The 13,326-nt window shown below is 54.9% G+C and overlaps 1 protein-coding gene across 1 annotated transcript; it reads right to left on the reverse strand.

The window, feature by feature from the left end:
• Positions 1-979: 979 nt before the first annotated feature.
• On the reverse strand, positions 980-5,095 carry NEUROD2 (neuronal differentiation 2). Its single transcript, XM_090290835.1, has 2 exons — positions 4,899-5,095; positions 980-3,779 (listed from the first exon to the last, which is right to left on the reverse strand). The coding sequence occupies exon 2, from the start codon at positions 3,772-3,774 to the stop codon at positions 2,626-2,628; it is 1,149 nt and encodes a 382-aa protein (XP_090146961.1). The 5' UTR covers positions 3,775-3,779; positions 4,899-5,095; the 3' UTR covers positions 980-2,625.
• Between the last annotated feature and the right edge of the window lie 8,231 nt (positions 5,096-13,326).

A 13,326-nucleotide genomic window follows, 5' to 3' on the forward strand; every position in this document is an offset into this window, starting at 1 on the left:
ACAATGTTTTTTAAAAAATAATTTAAGTAAGCAGCGTTAGAAAAAGCGGGGTTCCAGTACTCCTAAGTGTATTCAGGCTTTGGGATGGGGGTCTGTATTAGGACTTGGCCCCCTTTTCAAATATTCCAGTGGTCTAGTGGGCACTGGTGTCTAAGGAGTGGGGGTCGTTTTAGGGAAGTCAACTCAGAGATGCCTCTGTCCCTGAAGGCTTAGAGAAAGAGAATGACATGGCTACCTTTTCTGAGATGGGGTGCCCTTCCTCCTTCTGCTTCCCTAGGTTGAAGATTTCCCTCTGTGAGGATCTTCACCAGGCAGGAAGGAGACTGTGGACCTGGGAGGTTCCCACTGCCCTGTCAGGGGAAGCTGATGGCTAGGTCAAGCTCCACTCTGCCCGGTGGGTGCCTAGGCTCAGGCATCCTCATAGAGTTCAACACCCCTATAAATGTCAACATTCCTAATACTAAAAATGGCCCATTCCCCTGAGGCCACTGAAATACAAATTTAAGACTGAAAAGACCTCCTCCATTAATATTTCATCCCCATGACCTTATAATTTTTTACTGAAAAAATATCCTTGTCTGGCTTAAATGGTTGTCTATCCCTGCACACTTGTTTCTGGCAACAGTGGGCAGAGGGTTGTAAAATGACCGGCTGCCCCCAACTCGGTCATTTTTCAGTAATAGAGATTTTGTTTTCAATGGAGGTGCTTGTGCATGTTTGGGAAATGAAGGAGTGTAAGGAAATTAGTGCAATGCTTTGTGCTGGGGGCTTGTGTGTCTGTGTAAGGTCTGGGAGGGACAGAGTATAACTGTTTTGGTGCCCAGTGGGTGGGTATGAGGGGGTTTGGAGAGCGGGAATCCTACCCAGAATGTCCAGGGTCTCTCCACCTGGCCTCTGCACAGTCATTTGACTCTGTCTCCATCACCCAGAGCCCCAGCTCAATCCCTGGAATGAAATGAGGCCACCGTGAGAAACCGGGTCCGGCTTTGCATCTCATTTACATAAATATTTATTAATCGTCATTAAACTGAACAGAAACACGCAATGCACTTCGGGTGTCCGACGGGAGTTTAATGTTCACTACAAGAGGAAGGTAAAATTGCGTGTGAGTGTGTGGGTGAATGTGTGGGTGTGTCGCCTGTGGGTTTGCATTTTGCACCGTTTATTTGGATGCCTGATTTCCTGCCTCCGGTGGGGAGAGGTTCTTCTTTTGCCCCTTTTTTGGGGTGAAGCCTCCAGAAGGAGCCCTCAGCCCTCTTCCTGCCCACCTGCCAGCCTGAGCCAAGAGGACAACTCCAACAAACACCCCTTCTCCAGCCACCGGAAATCACTGGGCCTCTGGCGCCCAACGGGCACAGTCGAGCGGGGGCGGGGCTGCCCCCAGATCTTGGCCTCCACCCTAACCGCGGGAAGGAGTAGAGGTGCCTGCGGGGAGAGGAGCCGCAGAGCTCTCCTCCCCTTGCCCCCGGACGCCCGCGCCCGGCCTGTGAATGCTTGCGGTGTGGTGTGCGTGTGTGTCTCTCATGCAAACCCTCCCTCCCCAAACCGACCCTCCCAACAGTTTGCCATTCCATACAAATTTGGAAACAGGTTTTTTAAAAACAGCATGACGCACAACGGGGACGGGGCAGGGGAGGGCAGTGGCACTGGGGCCCCAAATCTCCGAGTCACTGATTGTAAGAACCTGGGGAGGAGGAGGGGGCGGCGCCGGCCCCCACTTCACCAAAGTGCACAGATCCGCGCTTGGGCGGCGCGGCCCGCAGGCCGGGAGGGGCATCCCGGGGCCGGGCCGGGCCGCCAGGCTCAGTCAGAACCTCCTTGCATAGATATTTGTGTCTTTTTATTATTGGTAGTAGTATTTTTTTTTTTTTTTTGCCTTTTATTGCTTCTAAAAGTTCTTACTGCTTTTTTCTTTGATCCGGACTCTGCGTTCGGCCTCCGTCGCCTCTTAACTTTTTTTTTTTTTTTTTGTATGTTGGTTTGTTTAAAAAAGGGGAAAGGGAAAAACAGATTCTAGTTACAAATTGTCTTGGCTTCTCTCTTTCCTCTCAATTTACATTCCCTCCCGCCAAAATTAAAATCACAAAACGCTGAGACTATGGGTTGAGGGTGAGGGTGTTTGAGGTCCAGGCTTGGGCACCCTGGCTTCTACCCTCTTCAGGAAAGAGGGGACGCCCGGCTCCTTTCTGCCTCGGTAGCTCGGTGTCTGTTTTAAGAGTAATAATAATAATAATAAGGGGGAAAATATCCCATAGCTCAGCTGCCCCCTTACCAATGTCTCGGGCTTGCAGGGGGAAAGGGCAGAAGAAAACCTAAGTGTAAGGATTGGGGCTTGGGGGGTTCTCCAGAGAGTGCCCCAAGAGGGATCCCTGGAGAGGAACTCCCTGGGAAAGAGGTGAAGGAAACCCCTTTGGGAGAGAGAAGGCGAGTCCCCTGGGGGAAGCAAGGCCCCTGGGAGGGCCACCCACTGGTAAGAGGACCACGCTGCCCAAGAGAGCGGCGGGACCGGCGGCCTGCACCCCACGCCCGGCGCCAGAGTAGGTGAGGGTGCCCCTGCGCTCGCGGGCGCAGGAGACAGGGGTGCGGGCAAAGGCAAAATAAAAAGAAAGGGGTAGGCTCGAGGTCTCAGTTATGGAAAAACGCGTTGAGCTCCTCGTACATGGGGCCCCGGTCGTGGTGAAGGTGCATATCGTAAGACAAGAGATTCTCGGAGTGGACGCCCCCGCGCACCGCGGACGAGCCGAAGACCAGCCCGTGGCCCGTGGGCCGCGAACCGGGCAGTGCTGAGTAGTGCATAGAGTAATGGTAGCTCTTCTCGTGGTCGGGTGACGAGTCCTGCTTGAGCGAGAAGTTGCCGTTGAGACAGAGCGGGGGACTGAGCGGGCCCTCATACTCAGAGCTGTTGTAGTCCGGGCTCGCGCCTCCACCGCCCGCCGCAGCATACAGCGTCTCGTAGGCGGCACAGTAGCCGTGGGTCCGCAGGGCGTGCGCCGCGCCGCCGCCCAGGCCGCCAGCCGCCTGGCACTGTGCGCCCGCCAATCGCGAGCACGGGTACGGGTAAGGGTGCATGGCGAAAGGGCCTCCGGAGCCATGGAAGCGGCCCGTGCCGTCAGCGCCCTGCTCTGTGAGGAAGTTGCGCGAGTTGAGCTGCAGGCAGCCGGCCACCAGGTTGGTGGTGGGCTGAGACAGACCCTTGCACAGCGTCTGCACGTAGGACACCAGATCCGGCCGTTTGCCCGAGCGCAGGATCTCCGAGAGCGCCCAGATGTAGTTCTTGGCTAGGCGAAGCGTCTCGATCTTGGACAGCTTCTGTGTCTTGGAATAGCAGGGCACCACTTTCCGAAGGTTGTCCAGGGCCGCGTTCAGGTCGTGCATGCGGTTACGCTCCCGAGCGTTCGCCTTCTGCCGCCGCAGCTTGGAGCGCTCCAGGCGCGCCTTGGTCATCTTGCGTTTCTTGGGCCCGCGCTTCTTGGGCCGCTCGCCCTCTGCCTCGTCCAACCCTTCCTCTTCCTCCTCTTCCTCCTCCTCCTCGACCCCCAGCTCGCCTTCCTCCTTGACCTCGGCCAGCGCGGCCTCTGGCACCTCTTCTGCACGGAGAGGGACTGGCTTGGCGGCCCGGGCGGGTCCCGGAGCCCCGGGCCCAGGAGGCGGCGGAGGCGGAGGCGGCGCTTCTCCCTTTTCACTCCTCGGCTCGTCGTCGTCGCCGTCGCCCCAGCTGGCGAACTTGGGCACTTCCGAGAGGAGACTGGGCTCGCTGAACAGGCGGGTCAGCATGGTGCCTGAGGGCGCCCCGCGGGCGGGAAGGGGAGACACAGCACAGAGTGAGGGGCTTGCTGGGGTCCTGACGCCTTCCTCCAACCCACCTCCACCCTTAAGTCCGATGCGGGTTCCTGCCCGGGGGACACTGGATGCCCACCTCCTCCGCCTGCCCCGCCCAGAGCCGGCCCAGCCCCGGCGCGGCCGCCCTGCAGCCCAGGATCTCGGCTCAGGCCCAGTCCCTCGCCTTGGGCCCCGAGCCTGAACGAGGGGCTGCTCCCCACGCTTGGGTCTTCTGGGTGTCAGGGAGGGGACCGAGCAGGGGCTTCAGGGAGCAGCTATCTTCGCCGGGGGAGGCGGCGCACTGTCCCTGAAAGCCTCTTCTCTCCCGGCGGTGAGGAAGGCTGGGCGGCTGCGGGTGGGGACAGCTGCCCCGCTCCGCGGCTCTGAGCGCCCCGGCCCCTCCGCGCGGCTCCCCACCCCTCCCGTGGCTCTCACCCCCACGCTCCCTAATCCAATTTGCAACTTGGCCGCGCGCCGCCCTCAGCTCGGCCCCCATCCCCGAAGCCCTAGTTCCAGAGGCGGGTGGACCATCTCTTCTAACCGTTCGTCCCCTGCTCCCGGAGCCGGCTCCGGGCGGCGAGGACTGAGGAACCCGGGCGTGGGGAGGAGATTGAAAGAAGCGAGCCCCGTCCGACTCCTCTGCGGTCAGGGACCCCCTTCCCTTTTTCAAACTGCCTCCTTCCCACATAGCTCTTCAGATCTCGTTGTATTTCGGGATTGATGGGAAAAAATCCAAATTTGTTTGCTTCTCTCTCTCTCCCCTTTTTCTTTTTTTGGTCGTGGGGAAAGGTCGCAGGTTCCTCCGGGACAACCACGGGGGGGGGGTCCCATCTGAGCCTCTTCACGGCCCCTCCATGATCCTGCTGCCCCCAAGCCCATCGCAGGCAGAGACGTCTGCCCCCTCAGTCCCCTAAGCTGCAGCCCCTAGGGGAGAGGGAACCTGGGGCGCCTCCGAAGCTCACCCCATGAGGGGCATCTCCCAGGAAGGGGAGATTTCGGGACCTTACTGTCGGCCGGAGCAGCCCCCCCCCCCCCTTCCAACCGGCGGGTCAGCCCTAGCTGCCGCTCGGACAACTTACCTCGGAGAGGAGTCAAGGGGAGAGGGGAGGGGAGGGGGGAGGGGGGCAAGAGAGAGAGGGGGGAGAAGAGGAATCTTCTCGCTTATTTCATTGTTCCCCCATCTTCAGGGAGCGGGGGCAATGGCTCCTCAAGGCGGCGGGCACCGGCGTCTTCAGAGCGCCATGCGAACCGCGGAGAGAGTGTGGCATCTCTACCAGGCGGGGTACCAGCCTCTATGCCAGGCCATATGGGCTTGGCACGTCACGGGCAGCAGCTATCACATGAGAGACGGTGATTGGCATGCGTCTGCATTGGGGGAGAGCCGGCTCCCCCGGGACCCGCCGCCATCTGTCACTCTCTACTCCAAAAAAAAAAAAAAAAAAAAAAATTAAATAAATAAAGGAAATAAATAAATATCTCTGTCGCCCTCCCCTCCTGCCCAACACAGGAAAGCAAGGATTGAGAGGAAGGTGGGAGGAGTTGCCCCCCTTGGATATAGAGCCCCCCACATGATGACAATGGGATAGCAAGACTGAAAATTGGGGGGTTGTGGTGGCCCCAAATTCTATGCTCCCTCCAGGGTCCTGCTCTGTCCATTTTTCCCCTTGCAGGCTCCCTGAAGATGGGTCAGGGACAAGCCCCTCAAGTCTGGATAAGGGACCTCTATGCTTGTCCCCACCCCACCCCCGCCCCCACCCAGGAGAATCCTCTTGGCCACAAAGGGACAGCTGAGGCCCCCTCCCAGGGTGGGTGTGGGGGGCATCCCTGGCCCAAGCCCCATAGGTAGATGTTGGCACCATGCCATCCTTCATCCTTGTCTGCCCCTCCCCCACCTACCCTCATGCACACACAACATATGTGGCTGAACGAAATTCAAACCAAGGGAAAGAGAAAAGGGAAGACTTGCCTGGATGTCTGTGCCTCTGCATAGGCGTGTGTGTCTGTAGGGACATGTCTATAGATCTATAGAGTCAGCCGATGGGAGAGGTTTCCTTAAGTGTTTAGGGGTTTATTATGTTGGGGTGGAGTAGAAAGGAATCTCTGGGATGAGCCTCTGCACCCACCATCTGGGGGTGGTGGAGAGGATCTCAGTCTGGATTCCTAACCCAGAAACCTCTCACTCCTCGCATCCACCAACATCCCCTCCCCCTGCTTGCTAGACAAGTGACCATCCCACAAGCATCTTTCTCTCTCAGCCTTCTGACTCACTGATTTGAGGGGGGAGGGAATTACCTAAAGTTCCTAGAGGAGATTCAAGCATTCTCCTCCTCTTGCAAAAACAAAAAACAAAAACCCCTTAAAATACTGACGCCAAGTCCAGCAGCCCTGAGAGTGACCAAGGGCAGGTGGGTCAGACAGGTGTCTTGATAAGGAAGGTAGGAGACTGCTGTTTTATCTTACAGCTCACCTTCCAACCCTCTCACTGGGCCAGATGCAGATGTAAATGGCAGGGGCTAAGGGAGGTAACTTTAGACACACACACACACACACACACACACACACACCTGTTTATCACTCTGTGGTGCAAAAAATGTATACACACCCCTACTCACACAGACACATGTGCGTGAGCAGGTAATCACAGCCAGGTGTACAAAGACCCTTGCCCACACCCTGATTCAGGCATTTGCATGTTTCAGACCCACATTTCCTGTCCTCTCCACCCCTCAGATTACACATGCACAGACAACTTCAGTTATACCTTAAGCACAAACACTTTGATGTCAATCATGTGCCAAGCACTGTGGCAGTGGAAAGACAAGGGTGATGGGGGGGGGGGGGGCTTCACCCTGAATCTGGATAGATTTCATTTTCTCCCACTAGGAGCCTGTGAAGGGGTTCTTGGGCTGATAGGACACTGATCTGATGCTTGGTAGAATAAATTTGTTTCTAAATAGAGGCACATACAATGAGTGGCTAAGAAGACCTTGGAGAAGGGGGGCTGGTGCTGTCTGAGGCTCTCAGAGGCACACAATTAGAACCAAAAAGAGCCTCAAAAAGAACAATTCCAACTCTTTCCACAGAGGCCCTCAGAAGGGAAGTGACTTGCCCAGGAACACACAAGTGGGGAGCAGGAGCCAGGGATGACTCCTAACCCAGTGCTCCTTCTATAGCCCCACTATCTGCCTCAGTGGTCTCCCCGCATGAGAAACTGATGGTGAGTTTTCCTCCATTCATGGATCCTGGTCTGGGAAGGTAAGAATCCTGCCTATGGCAGATGGTGTGGGGCATTCTGGCCATGGCAGAGAGAGACGCCAAAGGATAGGCCTCAGGTGAGACAGAGACTCAGACATGCTGGCCAGGGCCCTGTCCAAGTTTGGGAACAGCCTCAAGAGCTTTACTGTCCCTTTAGTGAGGGTGGATTCTTCAATCCTGACACATGGTCCTTCTTGAGCCCCCTAGTTATATGGCATTTTGGTTGCCTGCACAGGCTTTGGGCTCTGATTCAGCTTAAAGTATGCTGAATGCCTTAAGCAAGTTACATAACATCTTACAGTCTTGATTTCTCCATCTATAAAATGGGGATAATTTTACTACACCTCATAGAGCTGTGGCAATATAGTGAGCCTTAAGTAAATGTCAGCTCTCATTTTTAGTAAAGCACCTTCTAAATCGTAACATGCTTTACAATATTAATTTCATGTACATACCCCCCCCCCCATATTTAGAATGCTTTGTCTGTATAGGAACTAAATTTTTGTCGAATTAATGGGTGAATGAATGGATGAGGAAGTGGATGAATGCTTCTTTGGGGTAAAAAGATATCCCCTGACCCATCCTTTGGCCACTGGGGTTCTGGTCAAGACTCACAGGCCCCTGCCAGCTCCAGGTGGGAGACAGGAGGCAGAACATTGTCTAGGATAAGGGAGCCCTTGGGAGGTCCTCCTATTCCTCCCTTGTCCCCTATCAGGAATGACATCAGCTCTGTGGGTCTAGAAGCGCCCCTCAGCCCCTCAGAGAAGGTGGGGGTGTGCCTGGGAGTATGAGGACCTTTATCCCTGCTGGTCTGTCTCCTGCCCCTGTCTTTTCTTCCTTCAGTAAAAGGGAACAAGTTTTTCTCACTTGACACATTTCAACTTTTTTTAGAAGATACAATAAAAAAATGGGAAAATTGGAACAGAGGGAGGTGTGGGATGGGCCCGCCTCAGACATGGGCTTGAAGGAGGCACAACACACACGTGTCCACATGCACAGGAGCAGGTGTGAACACACGGGGACATACATGCTCTCTCTGTGCACCCAGAGACACAGAGACGCAGTGACAGAGAGACAGAAAGAGCCAGAAATGGAAGGAAGGAGACAGAAGGAGAAGGACACCCAGAGATGCCATCTGTTCCTCCCCCTGGCATTGGGGGAAGGGAGCTGGTGAGGGGCCTCGTCCCCCCGGGTCTCTCAGAGGGAAAGGGGGATGGCGGGCACCTCGGCCAGGCCCGAGAGACTCCCATTTCCGCTGCTGCCCCCCTCGAGGGAGCTGGGAGCCAAGGGTCTGATGTTCCCATGGAGACATACCCCGTCCCAGGGGAGGCCACAGTCTGGGCACCTAAGATGGCTGCTTACAGGGCGGCGGCCATTTTGTGCAGCATGAGGTCCTGAGGGGCCCCGGCGAGGGGCTGAGGGCGCGGAGGGGTGGGTGGGCGAGCCGCTGGGGCATTCCTGAGCAGTCTGGGGGAATCTTGCTCCGAGGACAGGATGAATGTTCCCGTAAAACCACTCTCAATACACCCCCTGCTCCACCAAAATAAATACGTACACACGTAAATCCGCAAAGGCTCCACTCCATTCTGATGCCCAGAGTACACCTAGCCAGATGCCACCTCCACCAAGTCCCAAATGAGATTGGTGGGGGCAAAGGTGCTGGAGAAGGAGACTTGATTTCCCACCAAACTGCCAAGCCGTGGGGAGCAGGTGGATGGGAAGCCAGGTGTCCGGTCTCTGGCCACAGCCATGAAGCCACTTCCTGGGGCATCCGGGGCTGAGGTGGGCAGGCAGGTGAGGAAGGAGAGTGGGAGCATGAGAAGGGGCAGCCTGCTCTTCTCACCCCCACTGCCGATTTGAGGGGAAGGGCAGGAATTTGGAGATCCTCCGAGGGCCTGTGCTCCTGGCACTAGCTGTGCTGTGGGGGGAGGAGGGGGAGGGGGCAGGCTGGCACTACCCAGACGCTGCCTGTTCCATCAGTCGGGGATGCTCGTTCGGAGCTTCCTCCCGAAGCATAAAAGCACCTGCCACCACCTTCCCCAGCCTCCTGCCCCACCTCAAGTCCTAAAGGACCTTGGGGGGAGGGGGACCTGCCACTTCTTCCTGGCTCTGGGGTGGGCACCTGCCCCACTGCCCCCTCCCCCACCCGCTGCAGTGTTCTGGGGAGCGGCGGGGATGCCAGATGGCGTGGCTGAGAATGCGGCGACGTTGCCGGGAGGTGAGGGCTGGCACGGGTGATATGCGGCTGCGTGCCTTGTGGTGCCACAAGGGAGGGGGAGGGGGAGGAACAGTGAGGTGTAGCCCCCTCCTTGCTGCTGACGACCTCCTGTCCTGACCTCCAGCATACGACCAGGATTCTCACTTCCTTTGCTTGTGTGCTGGGTCCTCATTCTCTGTCTGGGCCCACTCAGAGATGAGCAGGCACAGGCCCGTGGGGCCAGGTGTGATCCTGAGAGTCCTCAATCAGACTCCTGCTGCACCCTTGACCTTCTTGCCCCAAACCCCAGGCAAAGAGTAATGGAAGAGACCTGTCACTCCTTCAGGAAAGCCAGCACCCTCCGGATTATTCCCTTGCTCCAAACAGAGTGACCTTTGCCCCATAACCTTTTACTTCTGGCTTCTGATAAAAGCTCCTTCCCTGATGGGTGCTGGTACCTGAATCTCCCTTTTGTCAAATGGTTCTTGGATGGACACCTCCTCCTGGGAGCCTTCCCTGACCTCATCAGGCAGGGCAACTTCAGTACTTGCCACCCTCTTAAGAGGATCCATTTACCCATCTGTCTCCCTGACTTGACCATGGTGCTGAATGTATCTTAATAGTACAGTGCTTCACACAAGCTGTACTGAGTTGGTGCTCAGTAAATGCTTGTTGGCTGAATACCTGGCTGGCTTAGAAGGTTTGGGGTACTTCTCTGGATAATCTTCTAAAGCAGTAAGGCCCAAGGTCCCAGGTAAAGCCCAGAGTCCAATCTCCTTCTGTCTTTTGCACAAATTTCAGTTTGAGGAGATAGACTTGGATGGGGGGAGGGGGAGCAGTGTCACAGATTCCTCCCAAAGTAGCCATTAGAGAGAGGTCTTGGGGCATGGAGGCTGAGTCCAGGAGTATTCCACCCCCATTTCCTAAGCACCAAGCTCTGGTTCTGAGGCCACATGAGGCCCCACAATGCCTCCCCACCAGAGTGGTTCCTGCCCAGCTGGAGATGCCCCTGTTTGGGCTCCATACTTCTCATCAGGCTTAAAGCCCCTCTCCTTTCTACCCCACCCCACTCCTATCCTGCATGGGGTAAATGAACTAACTACCTGAAGGGAAGGAGGATGAGGTCCAGGGACACATGGCTGAGTCTCACTGCCATTGCCTTTCTTCTTTGCTGATGCTACTCTCTAAAGCCATTTTCCAATACCTCAGAACCCCTCTGACTTATGGACCTCATTCACCCTCTTCCTCTGGGAAGGCCTGACTTTCCACTTGGCCCCTGCTCCTCTGGTCTTGCATAAGATCAAGGCTGCCCATCCTACCCTCTTATCTGAAGGGCAAATCTGTACGTGGTATTCTACTCATATACCTTCAATGGCTCTCCATTACTCCTTAGGGACACCCCTGATATGGGGTGTCCAACGTACCCTTGACACTTATCCCTGCCTTGACTTTGCCACTCAGCCTCTCTAAACTGCTTCTCTTTTCATAAGCTTAAGTATCACCTCCTCTGAAAAGTCTCTCTGGGTTAGATGTCCCTCCTTTTCACACCTCTGCAGAGGCACAGGTCATGACCTTTGGCTCATGGGCCTCTCCAACCTGACAGCACATTTCTGGAAGGCAGAAACTGGGCCCAGAGCTTGGCACAGAGAATATCTTCAACAAGTGGTTGTGACACCAATGGCCTCTCTTGCCACTCTTGAAGGAGGTGCCAGTTCTACCCCAGAAACTGAAGGCTGCAGCCAAGGCTGTACCCCCACCCACAGGAAGCCCCTCCTCTGACATTAGCCTTCCCCCCAATCCCAGCACTGATATGGAAATCGGGCTTCCCTTCTGTAAAATGGGCCTGCCTGTGACGACTTTCATTAAATGTTTAAAAAGCTCACCAGTGTGAAGCTGCTGCCTCAGCCCACAGCGCTGTCCAGAGATGGCTGATTTTACCTAATGCTCCTGATCAAGTTTACAAGTGGTCCCTCTCTATACTGTGGTTCACTTATCGCGGCCTCACAGTATCATGGGATTTTTAAAAATATTATATTTAATTATTTATCACAGATTTTTCGCTCTATCGTGGGATTTTGCAGTACTGTATACGTATGTTGTTAAAGTTATGTAGGTTTAAGAGTGTAGAATAAATGTAAGGTTCCTACTTCGCGGGGGTGTGTGTGTCTAGAACGTAATACCCGTGATAAGTGAGGGAATACTGTATTTTAAAAATTTGTTCCTGGAGTTCTGTTCATCACCCCATCTTTTTTCTGTCTTTTCAGTTTTCCAAATGAGCAGTCAGAATGTCCTGCCCCTGCACCTCCAGGGGTCCACACCAGAAGGCAGCTAGACCGAGAGAGATCTCAAGGTGGCTAAAAGAGCTCTGAACTTAGGAGGGTCTCAACCTTGGTCTAATCACATGAGCCTCTGCTTCCTCATCTGTAAAATGGGAACAGTGCCACCTGCCTACCTGCTTATCTCCCTCAGCACTGACAGGAGGATCAAAAGGACAGTCAGTTATGAAGTGCACTCAGGTTCCATCCTGAGGGATGGGGGGATGGTGGGCACCTGTTGTGGCACTGCAGGGCAGTGGGAAGAGCACAGGACAGGTTTGTGTGCTGGGCTCTCTTTCCTCCTGGTGGCTCTGCTGTGAACTTCCCTGCAAGCTGGCTATTTCCTGGTTTCCTCCCCTGGAAATCAGAGTCAAGGACCTGGGCTGGGGACTTCTGGGGGCCTGATACTTGACAGCTCTCTGATGCATTCCTTGAGCCCTGCATGAGTGCAGGGGGCAGCTGGGGCTGGTAGTGGTCACAGATGACCCACAGCTGGGTGCTGGTGCTCACAGGAGGACAGCCCCAAACGGTCCATGTGGTGTGTACATGGAGGGGACAGCCAGGGCAGGAGGTCACAATTTAACCACAGACCTCTTGGCTCAGCCCCTGGGAGAATGGAGCCCAGGACAGTGTGAATGAGACTTAGTTATTACTTCTCTGTTTCACTACCCTGAGGGGCCAACATGGATACTGGGAAGAAAGGGAACAGTCTAGGGGTGGGTGCATCAAGGACCATGCCCCATTTTACAGAAACCAGAGCACAGAAAGGGAAAACAACTAGCCTGGTGTCACACAATAAATGAGCTAGGACTAGAAATTAGGACCCCGATTCCCGTTTTGGGGGTCCTCCTGTCCCTGGGGCTGCAGAGCTCTCTGTAATAATGTAATATGTAACCCATAATGACAATGGTGAGCATTATCTGTGCCAGGCACTGGACTTCACAGGCATCATCTTACTTCATTTTCGCCATGACCTTGGAGGTGGGATTACCAGTTTCTCCACCTAAAGACAAGGATGTTGAAGCACAGAGAGGTTGAGGTTAAGGTTAAAGCCAAGGTCACATGGCTAGTAAGTGACAGAGCCTGATTTGAACCAAATTCTGCCTCTGAGTCTGTGCTCTTATTCATTACAAACTGTGTTGCTTTCTCCAAAACCCCCATGATCTCCACACTGTGGGACCAGCGCACTCTGCAAAAGGGAAGGAAAGAGCGTGCCAAGAAAGACTGATGCACAAGGTTTGCCCTCTCTCCAGGTCCCCAAGTCATGAGAACCAGTGCCCTGGCCTTCGTCTCTGCAGTTCTACTGATGGATGGGAGGGGGAATTCCTCTATACACGGAAAGGGACAGTCACGTTCAACATGGGGTTTCTCCATTTTGCATCCCTCTTCCCTCAGCTTCTTCAGAAGGTGCCCTCCTTTACATTGCAGGTTCAGCGAGGTGCTTCCTCTACCAGAAAGTCCTCCCTGATGTCCCCTAAGGAAATGTCACTTTCTTTTCTGGTCCCTGGCACCACATTGAGCACTTGGGGCTGGACGGTCCAGCTGGAACCCCAGCTTTACCACTTGATCACTAGCCACCTGCCACACAGTTCTCTTCTGCCTGTGGAATGGGAATAAGGAGCCCTACCTCACAGAATCTTTGTGAGGATTACAAATGAACCGTTGTCCTATGAGGAAACACCTGGCACCAAGTGGGCCCTTGCCACTCACTTCTTCTCCTCCTTGTCCTTCTCTTGGCTT

The sequence above is a fragment of the Furipterus horrens genome, unplaced genomic scaffold (genome assembly GCF_987537825.1).
Source record: "Furipterus horrens unplaced genomic scaffold, mFurHor1.1.pri manual_scaffold_11, whole genome shotgun sequence".
In the NCBI taxonomy this organism is placed as follows: domain Eukaryota; kingdom Metazoa; phylum Chordata; class Mammalia; order Chiroptera; family Furipteridae; genus Furipterus; species Furipterus horrens.